This window comes from Oncorhynchus mykiss, chromosome 28 (genome assembly GCF_057628025.1).
Source record: "Oncorhynchus mykiss isolate SJ-2025 chromosome 28, ASM5762802v1, whole genome shotgun sequence".
Lineage (NCBI taxonomy): Eukaryota > Metazoa > Chordata > Actinopteri > Salmoniformes > Salmonidae > Oncorhynchus > Oncorhynchus mykiss.
In genome coordinates, this window is record NC_143049.1 from 41,935,144 (window position 1) to 41,956,688 (window position 21,545).

The window sequence follows — 21,545 nt, forward strand, 5'->3', positions numbered from 1 at the left end:
CTCGATAAACCATTTCTGCATGGACCTCGCTTTTTGCACTGGGGCGTTGTCATGCTGAAACAGCAAAAAGCCTTTCCCAAACTGTTGCCACAAAGTTGGAGGCACAGAATCGTCTAGAATGTCATTGTATGCTGTAGCGTTAAGGTTTTCCTTCACTGGTACGAAGTGACCTAGTCTGAACCATGACAAAAAGCCCCAGACCATTATTCCTCCTCCCCCAAACTTTACAGTTTGTGCTATGCATTCGGGCAGGTAACGTTCTCCTTGCATCCGCCAAACCCAGATTCGTCCGTCGGACTGCCTGATGGTGAAGCGTGAAGCTCCAGAGAACACTTTTCCACTGCGTTGCGCATGGTGATCTTAGGCTTGTGTGCGGCTGCTCAACCATGGAAACCCACTTCATGAAGCTCCCAACTCGGTCATGAGTGTTGCAACCAACGACAGACCATTTTTACGCGCTCTGTGAGCTTGTTTGGTCTACCACTTCGTGGCTGAGCCGTTGTTGCTCCTAGACGTTTCCACTTCACAATAACAGCATTTCCAGTTGACCGGGGCCGCTCTAGCAGAGCAGAAATTTGACGAACTGACTTGTTGGCAATCTTATGACAGTGCCACATTGAAAGTCACTGAGCTCTTCCGTAAAGCCATTCTACTGCCAATGTTTGTCTACGGAGATTGCATGGCTGTGCGCTCGATTGTATACACCTGTCAGCAATGGGTATGGCTGAAATAGCTGGATCCATTAATTTGAAGGGGTGTCCACATACCTTTGTATATATAGTGTATTTCCGTATTTCATTTACAAAAACAATTGCACAAATTTAAAAAAACATGTTTTCACTTTGTCATTATGAGGTATAACCTTAAAGATCCTAAATTATGTCACCACTGCCCTTGATTTTGTGCTGCTATTTTTAAGCTTTTGATACAGCAGACCATTCCATTCTTATGGATCGGCTAAGGAGTGTTGTTGTCTCTGAGGCAAGGGAGTACCCCAAGGCTCGATCCTAGGCCCCACGCTCTTCTCAATTTACATCAACAATATAGCTCAGGCAGTAGGAAGCTCTCTCATCCATTTATATACAGATGATATAGTCTTATACTCCGCTGGCCCCTCCCTGGAGTTTGTGTTAAATGCTCTACAACCAAGCATTCTTAGTGTCCAACAAGCTTTTCTCTGCCCTTAGCCTTGTTCTGAACACCTCCAAGACGAAGGTAATGTGGCTCCGTAAGAAGTCTGCCCCCCCCATCGTCCGGTACACTGTCCTCCTCTCAGTAGAGAGAAGCTGCAGGCTAAGGTTAAATCTAGACTTGGTTTCCTCTATCATAATCACTCCTCTTTCACCCCAGCTGCCAAACTAACCCTGATTCAGATGACCATGCTACCCATGCTAGATTACGGAGACGTAATTTATAGATCGGCAGGTAAGGTGCTCTCGTCATTCCTGAACTCTAAACTCCTCATCTCTGTATACCCGGCACAAAGCCACTGGTTGATGTTTATTTACAAAACCCTCTTAGGGCTCACTTCCTCCTATCTGACATATCTACTGCAACCCTCATCCTCCACATACAACCCCCATTCTGCCAGTCGCATTCTGTTAAAGGTCCCCAAAGCACCCACATCCCTGGGTCGCTCGTATTTTCAGTTCGCTGAAGGTAACGACTGGAACGAGCTGAAAAAAACACTGGACAGTTTTATCTCAATCTCTACATTCAAAGACTCAATCATGGACTCTCTTACTGACAGTTGTGGCTGCTTCCGCGTGATGTATCGTTGTCTCTACCTTCTTGCCCTTTGTGCTGTTGTCTGTCCTAATGTTTGTAGCATGTTTTGTACTGCTACCATGTTGTGCTGCTACCATGTTGTGCTGCTACCATGTTGTGCTGCTACCATGTTGCTGTCATGTTGTGTGGTTACCATGCTGTGCTGGCATGTGTTTCTACCATGCTGTGTTGTTGTCTTAGGTCTCTCTTTATGTAATGTTGTGGTATCTCTCTTCTCGTGATGTGTGTTTTATGATTAATGAACTGACTGTTCTTCAGATTAATGAACTGACTGTTCTTTAGGTGAATGACTGACTGTTCTTCAGATGAATGAACTGACTGTTCTTCAGATTAATGAACTGACTGTTCTTCAGATTAATGACTTCAGATTAATGAACTGACTGTTCTTCAGATTAATGACTTCAGATTAATGAACTGACTGTTCTTCAGATTAACGACTTCAGATTAATGAACTGACTGTTCTTCAGATTAACGAACTGACTGTTCTTTAGATGAATGACTGACTGTTCTTCAGATGAATGAACTGACTGTTCTTCAGATTAATGAACTGACTGTTCTTCAGATTAATGACTTCAGATTAATGAACTGACTGTTCTTCAGATGAATGAACTGACTGTTCTTCAGATGAATGAACTGACTGTTCTTCAGATGAATGAACTGACTGTTCTTCAGATGAATGAACTGACTGTTCTTCAGATTAATGACTGACTGTTCTTCAGATGAATGAACTGACTGTTCTCCAGAAGAATATACATAACTGTTTTATGATTTATATTATCTTGTTTGATATTGCAAATTTAATTGTTCTTCAGATGAATGAACTGACTGTTCTTCAGATGAATGAACTGACTGTTCTTCAGATGAATAAACTGACTGTTCTTCAGACAAATTAATGACTGTTCTTTAGACAATAAAATGACTGTTCCTCAGATTAATGACTTCAGATTAATGAACTGACTGTTCTTCAGATTAACGACTTCAGATTAATGAACTGACTGTTCTTCAGATTAACGAACTGACTGTTCTTTAGATGAATGACTGACTGTTCTTCAGGTGAATGAACTGACTGTTCTTCAGATTAATGAACTGACTGTTCTTCAGATGAATGAACTGACTGTTCTTCAGATGAATGAACTGACTGTTCTTCAGATTAATGACTTCAGATTAATGAACTGACTGTTCTTCAGATGAATGACTGACTGTTCTTCAGATGAATGAACTGACTGTTCTTCAGATTAATGACTGACTGTTCTTCAGATGAATGAACTGACTGTTCTACAGAAGAATATACATAACTGTTTTATGATTTATATTATCTTGTTTGATATTGTAAATGTAATTGTTCTTCAGATGAATGAACTGACTGTTCTTCAGATGAATGAACTGACTGTTCTTCAGATGAATGAACTGACTGTTCTTCAGATGAATGAACTGACTGTTCTTCAGATGAATGAACTGACTGTTCTTCAGATGAATGAACTGACTGTTCTTCAGATGAATGAACTGACTGTTCTTCAGATGAATGAACTGAATGTTCTTCAGATGAATGAACTGACTGTTCTTCAGATGAATGACTTCAGATTAATGAACTGACTGTTCTTCAGATTAATGAACTGAATGTTCTTCAGATGAATGAACTGGCTGTTCTTCAGATGAATGACTTCAGATTAATGAACTGACTGTTCTTCAGATGAATGACTTCAGATTAATAAACTGACTGTTCATCAGATGAATAAACTGACTGTTCTTCAGACGAATTAATGACTGTTCTTCAGACAAATTAATGACTGTTCCTCAGATTAATGCACTGACTGTTCTTCAGATAAATGAACTGACTGTAAATCACTCTGAATATGAACGTCTGCTGAATGACTAAAATGTCAAATGTAAATAGTCTGGGATTATATCATCACAAATATTGTATTTTTCTTCAGGGGCTTCCTTAGAGATAAGTATCCTGATATTTGTGTTAATTTAGAGACACTCATTGTGTAGGGTCATAGACTATACATATTCATCTAAAGGATTGTAATACCTGTAAAACTATCAAAGAAAGTACATGTGCAATATATTAAATTCATACTTCTATATAGCATAGCATAGCATAGCATCCCATAGCATTGCATCCCATAGCATAGCATCCCATAGCATAGCATCCCATAGCATAGCATCCAATAGCATTGCATCCCATAGCATTGCATCCCATTGCATAGCATCCCATTGCATCCCATAGCATAGCATCCCATAGCATAGCATCCCATAGCATTGCATACCATAGCATAGCATCCCATAGCATAGCATCCCATAGCATTGCATCCCATAGCATAGCATCCCATTGCATCCCATAGCATAGCATCCCATAGCATAGCATCCCATAGCATAGCATCCCATAGCATTGCATCCCATAGCATAGCATCCCATAGCATAGCATCCCATAGCATAGCATCCCATAGCATTGCATCCCATAGCATAGCATCCCATAGCATAGCATCCCATTGCATCCCATAGCATCCCATAGTCTGTCATAGACTATAGCAGTGTCAATGTCTGTCATAGACTATAGCAGTGTCTATGTCTGTCATAGACTATAGCAGTGTCTATGTCTGTCATAGACTATAGCAGTACAGCAGTGTCTATGTCTATCATAGACTATAGCAGTGTCTACGTCTGTCATAGACTATAGCAGTATAGCAGTGTCAATGTCTGTCATAGACTATAGCAGTGTCTATGTCTGTCATAGACTATAGCAGTGTCTACGTCTGTCATAGACTATAGCAGTGTCTACGTCTGTCATAGACTATAGCAGTGTCTACGTCTGTCATAGACTATAGCAGTGTAGCAGTGTCAATGTCTGTCATAGACTATAGCAGTATAGCAGTGTCTATGTCTGTCATAGACTATAGCAGTGTAGCAGTGTCAATGTCTGTCATAGACTATAGCAGTATAGCAGTGTCAATGTCTGTCATAGACTATAGCAGTATAGCAGTGTCAATGTCTGTCATAGACTATAGCAGTGTCAATGTCTGTCATAGACTACAGCAGTGTCTATGTCTGTCATAGACTATAGCAGTACAGCAGTGTCTATGTCTATCATAGACTATAGCAGTGTCTACGTCTGTCATAGACTATAGCAGTATAGCAGTGTCTATGTCTGTCATAGACTATAGCAGTGTAGCAGTGTCAATGTCTGTCATAGACTATAGCAGTATAGCAGTGTCAATGTCTGTCATAGACTATAGCAGTATAGCAGTGTCAATGTCTGTCATAGACTATAGCAGTGTCAATGTCTGTCATAGACTACAGCAGTGTCTATATCTGTCATAGACTCTAGCAGTGTAATGTGTTTAACGTGCAGTAGTTCTCTGTAGCATATTGCAGTATACATTATTTTCTCGGCCTGTGTCCCAAATTGGACCCCTGGCTAAAAGTAGTGTACTAAATAGGGAATAGGGTACTGGTTGGGATATAGGGCTACATTACCTCGGTATAAACGATGGCGGTCATCCAGAACCTCTTACTGGGTCTAGGTACAGACAGCATGGCCCAGAGGAAGATGAGGATGGGGAGGACCAGGGTGACGCAGGAGGCTGACAGCATGTTGTTGAGGATGATGACTAGGTAACACACCATCTCAGAGTGGGCCACCAGCATGTTATACAGGGCATAGACCAACTGGAACACCAGGGGCTGGCCCACATAGAACCGCTCCGACCGCTTTAGCTCCTCATCATGGAACATCCTGATGGAGGGGGAGAGAAGGAGGGGGAGAGAGGGAGAGGGGGGGAGAGAGGGCGAGGAGAGAGGGCGGGGGAGAGAGGGAGGGGAAAAGAGGGAGGGGGAGAGAGGGAGAGGAGAGAGGGAGGGGGAGAGGAGAGAGTGAGGGAGGGAGAGGGGAGGGTGGGGAGAAAGAAAGAGGAGAGAGAGAGGGGGAGAGAGGGAGAGGAGAGAGGGAAGGGGAGAGAGGGAGAGAGGGAGGGGAAGAGAGGGAGGGGGAGAGGGAGAGAAGAGAGGGAGGGGGAGAGGGAGAGGAGAGAGGGAGGGGGAGAGCGGGGGAAAGAGGGCGGGGGAGAGTTGGGGTGGAGAGGAGGGGGTGGAGAGGGGGGGTGGATAGAGGGAGGGGGAGAGAGTGCGGGGGAGAGAGGGAGAGGAGAGAGGGAGGGGGAGAGAGGGCGGGGGAGAAAGGGAGGGGATAGAGAGGGAGGGGGAGAGAGGGGGGGGAGAGCGGGAGAGGGGGGGAGAGAGGGAGGGAGGGAGAGAGAGGTGGGGGGGAGAGGGAGGGAGGGGGAGAGAGGGGGGGAGAGAGGGCGGGGGAGAGGGGGGGTGGAGAGGGGGGGTGGATAGAGGGCGGGGGAGAGAGGGAGAGGAGAGAGGGCGGGGGAGAAAGGGAGGGGATAGAGAGGGAGGGGGGAGAGGAGGGAGGGAGGGGGAGAGAGGGCGGGGGAGAAAGGGAGGGGATAGAGAGGGAGGGGGGAGAGGGGGGGAGGGAGGGAGGGGGAGAGAGGGAGGGGGATAAAGGGAGGGGATTTAGAGGGAGGGGGAGAGAGAGGGCGGGGGAGAAAGGGAGGGGATAGAGAGGGAGAAGGGGAGAGAGGGAGGGGGGGAGGGAGGGAGGGAGGGGAGAGAGGGCGGGGGAGAAAGGGAGGGGATAGAGAGGGAGAGGGGGGGGTGCGGGCGGGCGGGGGAGGAGATATTAGCTAAAGTGCAAAAAAAATATCTGGCGACCAAGCTAGGATGGAGGTGTGAATGTTTCCTATTAGAATCAAGGTTTGCGTTTTAAGGTGTTGAATGATGTTCAGAGTTAAAAAATGTATTTGATAACCGATGTTGTATAATTCCAGGTGGTCCCAGTAGTCATGTTGAGATGTGATGTGTTCCACCATACTCTGTAGCAAACGGGTTATAAAAGCACAGTGTCGAAGCCACACCGGTGTGCCTTGAGGGAACTCTCAGGTGTGCCTTGAGGAAACTCTCAGGTGTGCCTTGAGGAAACTCTCAGGTGTGCCTTGAGGAAACTCTCAGGTGTGCCTTGAGGAAACTCTCAGGTGTGCCTTGAGGAAACTCTCAGGTCTTAGCTGGACCATCTGGTACTGTATGTCTCTGGTCTTAGCTGGACCATCTGGTACTGTATGTCTCTGGTCTTAGCTGAACCATCTGGTTCTGTATGTCTCTGGTCTTAGCTGAACCATCTGGTACTGTATGTCTCTGGTCTTAGCTGAACCATCTGGTTCTGTATGTCTCTGGTCTTAGCTGGACCATCTGGTACTGTATGTCTCTGGTCTTAGCTGGACCATCTGGTACTGTATGTCTCTGGTCTTAGCTGAACCACAGCCTCTGGTTCTGTATGTCTCTGGTCTTAGCTGGACCATCTGGTACTGTATGTCTCTGGTCTTAGCTGAACCATCTGGTACTGTATGTCTCTGGTCTTAGCTGAACCACAGCCTCTGGTTCTGTATGTCTCTGGTCTTAGCTGGACCATCTGGTACTGTATGTCTCTGGTCTTAGCTGGACCATCTGGTACTGTATGTCTCTGGTCTTAGCTGGACCATCTGGTACTGTATGTCTCTGGTCTTAGCTGGACCATCTGGTACTGTATGTCTCTGGTCTTAGCTGGACCATCTGGTACTGTATGTCTCTGGTCTTAGCTGAACCATCTGGTACTGTATGTCTCTGGTCTTAGCTGAACCATCTGGTACTGTATGTCTCTGGTCTTTGCTGAACCATCTGGTACTGTATGTCTCTGGTCTTAGCTGAACCATCTGGTCCAATATGTCTCTGGTCTTAGCTGGACCACAGCCTCTGGTACTGTATGTCTCTGGTCTTAGCTGAACCATCTGGTACTGTATGTCTCTGGTTTTAGCTGAACCACAGCCTCTGGTTCTGTATGTCTCTGGTCTTAGCTGAACCATCTGGTACTGTATGTCTCTGGTCTTAGCTGAACCATCTGGTCCAATATCTCTCTGGTCTTAGCTGAACCATCTGGTACTGTATGTCTCTGGTCGTAGCTGAACCATCTGGTCCAATATGTCTCTGGTCTTAGCTGGACCACAGCCTCTGGTACTGTATGTCTGTGGTCTTAGCTGAACCATCTGGTACTGTATGTCTCTGGTCTTAGCTGGACCACAGCCTCTGGTACTGTATGTCTCTGGTCTTAGCTGAACCATCTGGTACTGTATGTCTCTGGTCTTAGCTGAACCATCTGGTACTGTATGTCTCTGGTCTTAGCTGGACCATCTGGTACTGTATGTCACAAACTCACAGAACAGGACCGCAGAGTACTGAAGTGGTAGGCCACACAAACTCACAGAACAGGACTGCAGAGTACTGAAGTGGTAGGCCACACAAACTCACAGAACAGGACTGCAGAGTACTGAAGTGGTAGGCCACACAAACTCACAGAACAGGACCGCAGAGTACTGAAGTGGTAGGCCACACAAACTCACAGAACAGGACCGCAGAGTACTGAAGTGGTAGGCCACACAAACTCACAGAACAGGACCGCAGAGTACTGAAGTGGTAGGCCACACAAACTCACAGAACAGGACCGCAGAGTACTGAAGTGGTAGGCCACACAAACTCACAGAACAGGACTGCAGAGTACTGAAGTGGTAGGCCACACAAACTCACAGAACAAGACTGCAGAGTACTGAAGTGGTAGGCCACACAAACTCACAGAACAGGACCGCAGAGTACTGAAGTGGTAGGCCACACAAACTCACAGAACAGGACCGCAGAGTACTGAAGTGGTAGGCCACACAAACTCACAGAACAGGACTGCAGAGTACTGAAGTGGTAGGCCACACAAACTCACAGAACAGGACTGCAGAGTACTGAAGTGTGTAAAGCATAAGAATCATCTGTCCTCGGTTGCAACACTCACTACCGAAGTACCAAACTGTCTCTGGAAGCAACTTCAGCACAATAACTGTTCGACTGGAGCTTCATGAAATGGTGTTTCCATTGCCGAGCAACACACACAAACTAAGATAAGATAAGATATAAGATAAGCTAAGATCACCATGCACAGTGCCAAGCGTCGGCTGGAGTGGTGTAAAGCTCGTTGCCATTGTTCTCTGGAGTGATGAGTCACGCTTCACCATCTGGCAGTCCGACGGACGAATCTGGGTTTGCGGATGCAAGGAGATCGCTATCTGCCCGAATGTATAGTGCCAACTACTGTATAAAGTTTGGTGGATGAGGAATAATGGCCTGGGGCTGTTTTTCATGTAAGGGAATACCCCCCTGATTTGGACAAAATCAAATGGCGGTATATTGGCATTGGACAAACCATGTACACGATGGTCAATACCACCCAATTTGGCGTTGATTCATGCAAAGTATATTGCAAATGCCATATGGCAATTGCCAATTGTAACACTTCAAAATTCCAATAGGGGGCGTGTGCGTTCCACCGGGGCATTTCATATTGCAAATGGCACCCAAGTCAACATCCAAAAGCCAAATTTTGAAAAATGACATTTTTTAAAAAAAACTTAAAAACCCTTAAAAAAGTGCTTTCTGGACCTTTTTTCGAAATTCTTTCGAGTTTTTTGTCAATTACACATGTGTAAGTACTGTATGAGTATACTTTTGTCATCATATATATATTTTTTTTAAGTACATGCGCATAAGGCATATGTTTTGTCCATTTGCAATATGATTTCATAGGAAGTCAAAAGTCAAAAGTCAAAAATGTCAAAATTTGGTAAAAAACTTCACACATCCTTAAAAAAGTGCTTTCTGGACCTTTTTTCAAAATTCTTTCGATTTTTGTGTCAATTACACATGTATAAGAACTTTATCAACATACTTTAGTCATACTTTATTATCATATATATATATTTTGTTTTACTTGTGCATAAGGCATATGTTTTCTCCATTTGGAATATGATTTCATAGGAAGTCAAAAGTCAAAAGTCAAAAATGTCAAAATTTGGTAAAAAACTTCATACATCCTTAAAAAAGTGCTTTCTGGACCTTTTTTCAAAATTCTTTCGATTTTTGTGTCAATAACACATGTATAAGAACTTTATCAACATACTTTAGTCATGCTTTATTATCATATTTTTTTTACTTGTGCATAAGGCACATGTTTTCTCCATTTGCAATATGATGTCATAGGAAGTCAAAAGTCAAAGTCAAAAGTAACGATTTTCCTCCGTGCAACTGATGATCTAAAATGTGCAACAAAATTTTTTTGATTTTTTTTGTTTATGTTTCCTTACTTTTTCAAAGTCACTGTGCATTTGCAATATGTTTTAATGGGCAGATACCATCACGAATTTGTCATGCTCAAAATTCAAACTTTACTTTGCTCAAACTATACCTTGGTCAACTTGTATTACATATTTCTGTTTGTTTTACTTGTGCATAAGGCATATGTTTTCTCCATTTGCAATATGATGTCATAGGAAGTCAAAAGTCAAAGTCAAAAGTAAATATTTTCCTCCGTGCACCTGGTGATCTGAAATGTGCACCTGGTGACCTGAAATGTGCACCTGGTGATCTAAAATATGCAACTGGTAACCCAAAAAAAAAATTTTGGGATGTTTTTTTGTTTATGTTTCCTTACTTTTTCAAAGTCACTGTACATTTGCAATATGTTTTAATGGGCAGGTACCATCACGAATTTGTCATGCTCAAAATTCAAACTTTACTTTGCTCAAACTATACCTTGGTTAACTTGTATTACATATTTCTTTTTGTTTTACTTGTGCATAAGGCATATGTTTTCTCCATTTGCAATATGATGTCATAGGAAGTCAAAAGTCAAAGTCAAAAGTAAATATTTTCCTCCGTGCACCTGGTGATCTGAAATGTGCACCTGGTGACCTGAAATGTGCACCTGGTGATCTAAAATATGCAACTGGTAACCCAAAAAAAAAATTTTGGGATGTTTTTTTGTTTATGTTTCCTTACTTTTTCAAAGTCACTGTGCATTTGCAATATGTTTTAATGGGCAGGTACCATCACGAATTTGTCATGCTCAAAATTCAAGCTTGTGATCTAAAATATGCAGCTGGTTACCCAACATTTTTTGGGATGTTTTTTTGTTTATGTTTCCTTACTTTTTCAAAGTTACTGTGCATTTGCAATATGTTTTAATGGGCAGGTACCATCACGAATTTGTTTATCGAATTTGTTTATGTTTCCTTACTTTTTCAAAGTCACTGTGCATTTGCAATATGTTTTAATGGGCAGGTACCATCACGAATTTGTCATGCTCAAAATTCAAGCTTGTGATCTAAAATATGCAGCTGGTTACCCAACATTTTTTGGGATGTTTTTTTGTTTATGTTTCCTTACTTTTTCAAAGTCACTGTGTATTTGCAATATGTTTTAATGGGCAGGTACCATCACGAATTTGTTTATCGAATTTGTTTATGTTTCCTTACTTTTTCAAAGTCACTGTGCATTTGCAATATGTTTCAATGGGCAGGTACCATCACGAATTTGTCATGCTCAAAATTTTTTAGATGTATTTTTTTTTGTTTCTTACTTTTTCAAAGTCACTGTGCATTTGGAATATGTTTTAATGGGCAGGTACCATCACGAATTTGTTTATCGAATTTGTTTATGTTTCCTTACTTTTTCAAAGTCACTGTGCATTTGCAATATGTTTCAATGGGCAGTTACCATCACGAATTTGTCATGCTCAAAATTTTTTAGATGTATTTTTTTTTGTTTCCTTACTTTTTCAAAGTCACTGTGCATTTGGAATATGTTTTAATGGGCAGGTACCATCACGAATTTGTTTATCGAATTTGTTTATGTTTCCTTACTTTTTCAAAGTCACTGTGCATTTGCAATATGTTTCAATGGGCAGGTACCATCACGAATTTGTCATGCTCAAAAAATTTTAGATGTATTTTTTTTTGTTTCTTACTTTTTCAAAGTCACTGTGCATTTGGAATATGTTTTAATGGGCAGGTACCATCACGAATTTGTTTATCGAATTTGTTTATGTTTCCTTACTTTTTCAAAGTCACTGTGCATTTGCAATATGTTTCAATGGGCAGGTACCATCACGAATTTGTCATGCTCAAAATTTTTTAGATGTATTTTTTTTTGTTTCTTACTTTTTCAAAGTCACTGTGCATTTGGAATATGTTTTAATGGGCAGGTACCATCACGAATTTGTTTATCGAATTTGTTTATGTTTCCTTACTTTTTCAAAGTCACTGTGCATTTGCAATATGTTTCAATGGGCAGGTACCATCACGAATTTGTCATGCTCAAAAAATTTTAGATGTATTTTTTTTTGTTTCTTACTTTTTCAAAGTCACTGTGCATTTGGAATATGTTTTAATGGGCAGGTACCATCACAAATTTGTTTATCGAATTTGTTTATGTTTCCTTACTTTTTCAAAGTCACTGTGCATTTGCAATATGTTTCAATGGGCAGGTACCATCACGAATTTGTCATGCTCAAAAAATTTTAGATGTATTTTTTTTTGTTTCTTACTTTTTCAAAGTCACTGTGCATTTGGAATATGTTTTAATGGGCAGGTACCATCACGAATTTGTTTATCGAATTTGTTTATGTTTCCTTACTTTTTCAAAGTCACTGTGCATTTGCAATATGTTTCAATGGGCAGGTACCATCACGAATTTGTCATGCTCAAAAAATTTTAGATGTATTTTTTTTTGTTTCTTACTTTTTCAAAGTCACTGTGCATTTGGAATATGTTTTAATGGGCAGGTACCATCACGAATTTGTCATGCTCAAAATATTTTAGATTTTTTTTTTTTTGTTTCTTACTTTTTCAAAGTCACTGTGCATTTGGAATATGTTTTAATGGGCAGGTACCATCACAAATTTGTTTATCGAATTTGTTTATGTTTCCTTACTTTTTCAAAGTCACTGTGCATTTGCAATATGTTTCAATGGGCAGGTACCATCACGAATTTGTCATGCTCAAAATTTTTTAGATTTATTTTTTTTTGTTTCTTACTTTTTCAAAGTCACTGTGCATTTGGAATATGTTTTAATGGGCAGGTACCATCACGAATTTGTTTATCGAATTTGTTTATGTTTCCTTACTTTTTCAAAGTCACTGTGCATTTGCAATATGTTTCAATGGGCAGGTACCATCACGAATTTGTCATGCTCAAAATTTTTTAGATGTATTTTTTTTTGTTTCCTTACTTTTTCAAAGTCACTGTGCATTTGGAATATGTTTTAATGGGCAGGTACCATCACGAATTTGTTTATCGAATTTGTTTATGTTTCCTTACTTTTTCAAAGTCACTGTGCATTTGCAATATGTTTCAATGGGCAGGTACCATCACGAATTTGTCATGCTCAAAATTTTTTAGATGTATTTTTTTTTGTTTCCTTACTTTTTCAAAGTCACTGTGCATTTGGAATATGTTTTAATGGGCAGGTACCATCACGAATTTGTTTATCGAATTTGTTTATGTTTCCTTACTTTTTCAAAGTCACTGTGCATTTGCAATATGTTTCAATGGGCAGGTACCATCACGAATTTGTCATGCTCAAAATTTTTTAGATGTATTTTTTTTTGTTTCTTACTTTTTCAAAGTCACTGTGCATTTGGAATATGTTTTAATGGGCAGGTACCATCACGAATTTGTTTATCGAATTTGTTTATGTTTCCTTACTTTTTCAAAGTCACTGTGCATTTGCAATATGTTTCAATGGGCAGGTACCATCACGAATTTGTCATGCTCAAAATTTTTTAGATGTATTTTTTTTTGTTTCCTTACTTTTTCAAAGTCACTGTGCATTTGGAATATGTTTTAATGGGCAGGTACCATCACGAATTTGTTTATCGAATTTGTTTATGTTTCCTTACTTTTTCAAAGTCACTGTGCATTTGCAATATGTTTCAATGGGCAGGTACCATCACGAATTTGTCATGCTCAAAAAATTTTAGATGTATTTTTTTTTGTTTCTTACTTTTTCAAAGTCACTGTGCATTTGGAATATGTTTTAATGGGCAGGTACCATCACGAATTTGTTTATCGAATTTGTTTATGTTTCCTTACTTTTTCAAAGTCACTGTGCATTTGCAATATGTTTCAATGGGCAGGTACCATCACGAATTTGTCATGCTCAAAAAATTTTAGATGTATTTTTTTTTGTTTCTTACTTTTTCAAAGTCACTGTGCATTTGGAATATGTTTTAATGGGCAGGTACCATCACGAATTTGTTTATCGAATTTGTTTATGTTTCCTTACTTTTTCAAAGTCACTGTGCATTTGCAATATGTTTCAATGGGCAGGTACCATCACGAATTTGTCATGCTCAAAAAATTTTAGATGTATTTTTTTTTGTTTCTTACTTTTTCAAAGTCACTGTGCATTTGGAATATGTTTTAATGGGCAGGTACCATCACGAATTTGTTTATCGAATTTGTTTATGTTTCCTTACTTTTTCAAAGTCACTGTGCATTTGCAATATGTTTCAATGGGCAGGTACCATCACGAATTTGTCATGCTCAAAAAATTTTAGATGTATTTTTTTTTGTTTCTTACTTTTTCAAAGTCACTGTGCATTTGGAATATGTTTTAATGGGCAGGTACCATCACGAATTTGTCATGCTCAAAATATTTTAGATTTTTTTTTTTTTGTTTCTTACTTTTTCAAAGTCACTGTGCATTTGGAATATGTTTTAATGGGCAGGTACCATCACAAATTTGTTTATCGAATTTGTTTATGTTTCCTTACTTTTTCAAAGTCACTGTGCATTTGCAATATGTTTCAATGGGCAGGTACCATCACGAATTTGTCATGCTCAAAATTTTTTAGATTTATTTTTTTTTGTTTCTTACTTTTTCAAAGTCACTGTGCATTTGGAATATGTTTTAATGGGCAGGTACCATCACGAATTTGTTTATCGAATTTGTTTATGTTTCCTTACTTTTTCAAAGTCACTGTGCATTTGCAATATGTTTCAATGGGCAGGTACCATCACGAATTTGTCATGCTCAAAATTTTTTAGATGTATTTTTTTTTGTTTCCTTACTTTTTCAAAGTCACTGTGCATTTGGAATATGTTTTAATGGGCAGGTACCATCACGAATTTGTTTATCGAATTTGTTTATGTTTCCTTACTTTTTCAAAGTCACTGTGCATTTGCAATATGTTTCAATGGGCAGGTACCATCACGAATTTGTCATGCTCAAAATTTTTTAGATGTATTTTTTTTTGTTTCCTTACTTTTTCAAAGTCACTGTGCATTTGGAATATGTTTTAATGGGCAGGTACCATCACGAATTTGTTTATCGAATTTGTTTATGTTTCCTTACTTTTTCAAAGTCACTGTGCATTTGCAATATGTTTCAATGGGCAGGTACCATCACGAATTTGTCATGCTCAAAATTTTTTAGATGTATTTTTTTTTGTTTCTTACTTTTTCAAAGTCACTGTGCATTTGGAATATGTTTTAATGGGCAGGTACCATCACGAATTTGTTTATCGAATTTGTTTATGTTTCCTTACTTTTTCAAAGTCACTGTGCATTTGCAATATGTTTCAATGGGCAGGTACCATCACGAATTTGTCATGCTCAAAATTTTTTAGATGTATTTTTTTTTGTTTCCTTACTTTTTCAAAGTCACTGTGCATTTGGAATATGTTTTAATGGGCAGGTACCATCACGAATTTGTTTATCGAATTTGTTTATGTTTCCTTACTTTTTCAAAGTCACTGTGCATTTGCAATATGTTTCAATGGGCAGGTACCATCACGAATTTGTCATGCTCAAAAAATTTTAGATGTATTTTTTTTTGTTTCTTACTTTTTCAAAGTCACTGTGCATTTGGAATATGTTTTAATGGGCAGGTACCATCACGAATTTGTTTATCGAATTTGTTTATGTTTCCTTACTTTTTCAAAGTCACTGTGCATTTGCAATATGTTTCAATGGGCAGGTACCATCACGAATTTGTCATGCTCAAAAAATTTTAGATGTATTTTTTTTTGTTTCTTACTTTTTCAAAGTCACTGTGCATTTGGAATATGTTTTAATGGGCAGGTACCATCACGAATTTGTTTATCGAATTTGTTTATGTTTCCTTACTTTTTCAAAGTCACTGTGCATTTGCAATATGTTTCAATGGGCAGGTACCATCACGAATTTGTCATGCTCAAAAAATTTTAGATGTATTTTTTTTTGTTTCTTACTTTTTCAAAGTCACTGTGCATTTGGAATATGTTTTAATGGGCAGGTACCATCACGAATTTGTTTATCGAATTTGTTTATGTTTCCTTACTTTTTCAAAGTCACTGTGCATTTGCAATATGTTTCAATGGGCAGGTACCATCACGAATTTGTCATGCTCAAAAAATTTTAGATGTATTTTTTTTTGTTTCTTACTTTTTCAAAGTCACTGTGCATTTGGAATATGTTTTAATGGGCAGGTACCATCACGAATTTGTTTATCGAATTTGTTTATGTTTCCTTACTTTTTCAAAGTCACTGTGCATTTGCAATATGTTTCAATGGGCAGGTACCATCACGAATTTGTCATGCTCAAAAAATTTTAGATGTATTTTTTTTTGTTTCTTACTTTTTCAAAGTCACTGTGCATTTGGAATATGTTTTAATGGGCAGGTACCATCACGAATTTGTCATGCTCAAAATATTTTAGATTTATTTTTTTTTGTTTCTTACTTTTTCAAAGTCACTGTGCATTTGGAATATGTTTTAATGGGCAGGTACCATCACGAATTTGTTTATCGAATTTGTTTATGTTTCCTTACTTTTTCAAAGTCACTGTGCATTTGCAATATGTTTCAATGGGCAGGTACCATCACGAATTTGTCATGCTCAAAATTTTTTAGATTTATTTTTTTTTGTTTCTTACTTTTTCAAAGTCACTGTGCATTTGGAATATGTTTTAATGGGCAGGTACCATCACGAATTTGTTTATCGAATTTGTTTATGTTTCCTTACTTTTTCAAAGTCACTGTGCATTTGCAATATGTTTCAATGGGCAGGTACCATCACGAATTTGTCATGCTCAAAATTTTTTAGATGTATTTTTTTTTGTTTCCTTACTTTTTCAAAGTCACTGTGCATTTGGAATATGTTTTAATGGGCAGGTACCATCACGAATTTGTTTATCGAATTTGTTTATGTTTCCTTACTTTTTCAAAGTCACTGTGCATTTGCAATATGTTTCAATGGGCAGGTACCATCACGAATTTGTCATGCTCAAAATTTTTTAGATGTATTTTTTTTTGTTTCCTTACTTTTTCAAAGTCACTGTGCATTTGGAATATGTTTTAATGGGCAGGTACCATCACGAATTTGTTTATCGAATTTGTTTATGTTTCCTTACTTTTTCAAAGTCACTGTGCATTTGCAATATGTTTCAATGGGCAGGTACCATCACGAATTTGTCATGCTCAAAATTTTTTAGATGTATTTTTTTTTGTTTCTTACTTTTTCAAAGTCACTGTGCATTTGGAATATGTTTTAATGGGCAGGTACCATCACGAATTTGTTTATCGAATTTGTTTATGTTTCCTTACTTTTTCAAAGTCACTGTGCATTTGCAATATGTTTCAATGGGCAGGTACCATCACGAATTTGTCATGCTCAAAATTTTTTAGATGTATTTTTTTTTGTTTCCTTACTTTTTCAAAGTCACTGTGCATTTGGAATATGTTTTAATGGGCAGGTACCATCACGAATTTGTTTATCGAATTTGTTTATGTTTCCTTACTTTTTCAAAGTCACTGTGCATTTGCAATATGTTTCAATGGGCAGGTACCATCACGAATTTGTCATGCTCAAAAAATTTTAGATGTATTTTTTTTTGTTTCTTACTTTTTCAAAGTCACTGTGCATTTGGAATATGTTTTAATGGGCAGGTACCATCACGAATTTGTTTATCGAATTTGTTTATGTTTCCTTACTTTTTCAAAGTCACTGTGCATTTGCAATATGTTTCAATGGGCAGGTACCATCACGAATTTGTCATGCTCAAAATTTTTTAGATGTATTTTTTTTTGTTTCCTTACTTTTTCAAAGTCACTGTGCATTTGGAATATGTTTTAATGGGCAGGTACCATCACGAATTTGTTTATCGAATTTGTTTATGTTTCCTTACTTTTTCAAAGTCACTGTGCATTTGCAATATGTTTCAATGGGCAGGTACCATCACGAATTTGTCATGCTCAAAAAATTTTAGATGTATTTTTTTTGGTTTCTTACTTTTTCAAAGTCACTGTGCATTTGGAATATGTTTTAATGGGCAGGTACCATCACGAATTTGTTTATTGAATTTGTTTATGTTTCCTTACTTTTTCAAAGTCACTGTGCATTTGCAATATGTTTCAATGGGCAGGTACCATCACGAATTTGTCATGCTCAAAATTTTTTAGATGAATTTTTTTTGTTTCCTTACTTTTTCAAAGTCACTGTGCATTTGGAATATGTTTTAATGGGCAGGTACCATCACGAATTTGTTTATTGAATTTGTTTATGTTTCCTTACTTTTTCAAAGTCACTGTGCATTTGCAATATGTTTCAATGGGCAGGTACCATCACGAATTTGTCATGCTCAAAAAATTTTAGATGTATTTTTTTTTGTTTCTTACTTTTTCAAAGTCACTGTGCATTTGGAATATGTTTTAATGGGCAGGTACCATCACGAATTTGTTTATCGAATTTGTTTATGTTTCCTTACTTTTTCAAAGTCACTGTGCATTTGCAATATGTTTCAATGGGCAGGTACCATCACGAATTTGTCATGCTCAAAAAATTTTAGATGTATTTTTTTTTGTTTCTTACTTTTTCAAAGTCACTGTGCATTTGGAATATGTTTTAATGGGCAGGTACCATCACGAATTTGTTTATCGAATTTGTTTATGTTTCCTTACTTTTTCAAAGTCACTGTGCATTTGCAATATGTTTCAATGGGCAGGTACCATCACGAATTTGTCATGCTCAAAATTTTTTAGATGTATTTTTTTTTGTTTCCTTACTTTTTCAAAGTCACTGTGCATTTGGAATATGTTTTAATGGGCAGGTACCATCATGAATTTGTTTATCGAATTTGTTTATGTTTCCTTACTTTTTCAAAGTCACTGTGCATTTGCAATATGTTTCAATGGGCAGGTACCATCACGAATTTGTTTATCGAATTTGTTTATGTTTCCTTACTTTTTCAAAGTCACTGTGCATTTGCAATATGTTTCAATGGGCAGGTACCATCACGAATTTGTTTATCGAATTTGTTTATGTTTCCTTACTTTTTCAAAGTCACTGTGCATTTGCAATATGTTTCAATGGGCAGGTACCATCACGAATTTGTCATGCTCAAAAAATTTTAGATGTATTTTTTTTTGTTTCCTTACTTTTTCAAAGTCACTGTGCATTTGGAATATGTTTCAATGGGCAGGTACCATCACGAATTTGTCATGCTCAAAAAATTTTAGATGTATTTTTTTTTGTTTCTTACTTTTTCAAAGTCACTGTGCATTTGCAATATGTTTTAATGGGCAGGTACCATCACGAATTTGTCATGCTATAAAAATCCTGCAGGAATGTGAAATTGACTGGCCCGATGAACTCGGGATGGCTTTGCAGTGATTCTGGGTCATCTCAATCGCTCGTTTGGGTTGATTTCAGAATGTCGCTTTTGGTGATGTTTTTTCACTATAGAATCATATTGCAAATGTACAAGAGTCAAGTGGACAAGAGTCCATCAGTCAATTAGATATCATTCTGACCACCAAACTGATACAAACTGACACCAAACCCACTTTTTCCAACTCGTTTAGTAGCCAACTATTACATACTTCAGAGCTGGCCCAAAATTCACAACGCCTTCGGTACAAACCATAAAAAAACCATAAAACACGTAGTTACGTTCTAGCTGTGGGTCCATTTCTTATGTTATGTGTTGGCCTAGCTGAGGCGACCCCGAATCCCAAGTTTCGGCTCGATAGGTCATTTGGTGTCCGAGAAAAACCCTAATTGGTGCTGAAAATCCACTATTTTCCATGACTTGCTACGGGGTCCTTGAATGAGATATCGGACAGAAACGTTGGGGTCTGTCTATATGGGCCGAGACGTTCGCAATGCACCTAGTCTTGCGACTCTGGGACATTTCTAAATGTCGTCATTTTCGTGATGCAAAAATGAATTGAAGTTATTTCAAATGTACGAGGCTGTTTCTCGGTCCGAGAACCTTCTAGAGCCACGTAACTCACCACGCACCATCTACGGGAGGTCTAGAACAGGTTTCTAAAGTTTCGGAACTCTAGGTCCGACGGTTCTTTTTTAGCTCCAACAAAGCTAACTATTGGAGCCACTGTCTGTCTCTACGCACCCCAATACGTCCCTCCATCCAAGTTGTGTTTTAGTGCAATTTTTTTTCCTTTGATTTTTTTGGGGAAAAATGACTGATTTACAGTTCATGGGGGTTGCCTAATCACACATATGAAGTTTTGGACAGATCAGACTTTTTTAACCCTTCGAAACAGCCCCTGAGACACCAATTATGGCACTTCCGGTTGGCACAGGAAGTTATAAATCAACACATATCCTCATTGGGGTATGCTGTTACAGAATCCTGAGTTTTAAGTCCTTACGTTAAGAATTGACTGATCTACACAGGGTTGAATGCACTATGTCTATCAAACTGCATGCAATGTATGGGTAAACACTTTTAGGGGCATTTTAACCACTTCCGGTTGGTCCAGGAAGCTTAGAATCAACACAGGTAGACCTCATAGTGGCCTGATGGACTGGTACCGAAGACAGGTTCATACGGCATTCATAACCCACATAGGCCTCAGGTTGAAATTAGGGGTGCAGGCAATGTATTCCTATGGGGAGAGATGACACTGTAATCTGTGAGATCAAAAAACACTGTTTTACTGTGAAGGGTTAATGCCACACGGTCAAGGTTAGGCTTGTTCAGATCGGGAGGACCTTAGGAACATTCCTATGGTGGAATTTTTCTTCTCACCCTAACGGTTCTCTCACTGTCACTCAAAAGCAAATGACATTGTGGGGCAGGCTTCATTTTGGGCCTAATATTCTAATGGTTGCTGCGCCTAGACCGAGCGAGCTACGGTCAAGCGGGATAGCTCGTTGAACTCAGCACAGTCTGGAGACTATGGTGATGCCATTTTTTGTGTTGATTTCAGAATGCCATTTTGGTGATGGTCCCTCTCTGTTTAAACATATTGCAAATGTACAAAAGTCAACTAGCAAGTCAGTGTCCATCAGTCAATTAGATGTCATTATGACACCAAACCCACTGTTTCCTACTCATTTAGATGCCAACTATCATATATGTCAGAGCAGTCCCATAATTCACAGCGCCTCTAGTTGAAAACATAATAAAAAGGTAAAACACATAGTTACGTTCTAGCTGCGGGTCCAGTTCGGACATTATGCGAAGTCCTATGTGAGGCGACCCCGAATCCCGAGTTTCGGCTCGATAGGTCATTTGGTGTCCGAGAAAAACCCTAATTGGTGCTGAAAATCCACTTATTTCCATGCCTTGCTACGGGGTCCTTGAACGAGCTATCGGACAGAAACTTTGGGGTCCGTCTCTATGGGCCAAGCCGGTTTCAACGCACCTAGCCTTGCGTCTCTGAGACTTTTCTAAACGTCGTCATTTTCGTGATGCAAAAATGAATTGAAGTTATTGCGAATGTACGAGGCTGTTTCTCGGTCCGAGAACCATCTAGAGCCACGTAACTCGCCACGCACCATGGCCCGGAGGTCTAGAACAGGTTTCTAAAGTTTCAGAACTCTAGGTCCGA

The 21,545-nt window shown here is 39.0% G+C and overlaps 1 protein-coding gene across 1 annotated transcript in view; it reads right to left on the reverse strand.

The window, feature by feature from the left end:
- Positions 1 to 21,545, reverse strand: part of LOC110508253 (piezo-type mechanosensitive ion channel component 2) — a 210,139-nt gene that overhangs the window by 23,917 nt on the left and 164,677 nt on the right. Inside the window, exon 39 of the mRNA XM_090225642.1 lies at positions 5,269 to 5,527. Coding sequence (XP_090081768.1) covers positions 5,269 to 5,527 — 259 coding nt within the window. The remainder of the gene's footprint in view (positions 1 to 5,268; positions 5,528 to 21,545) is intronic.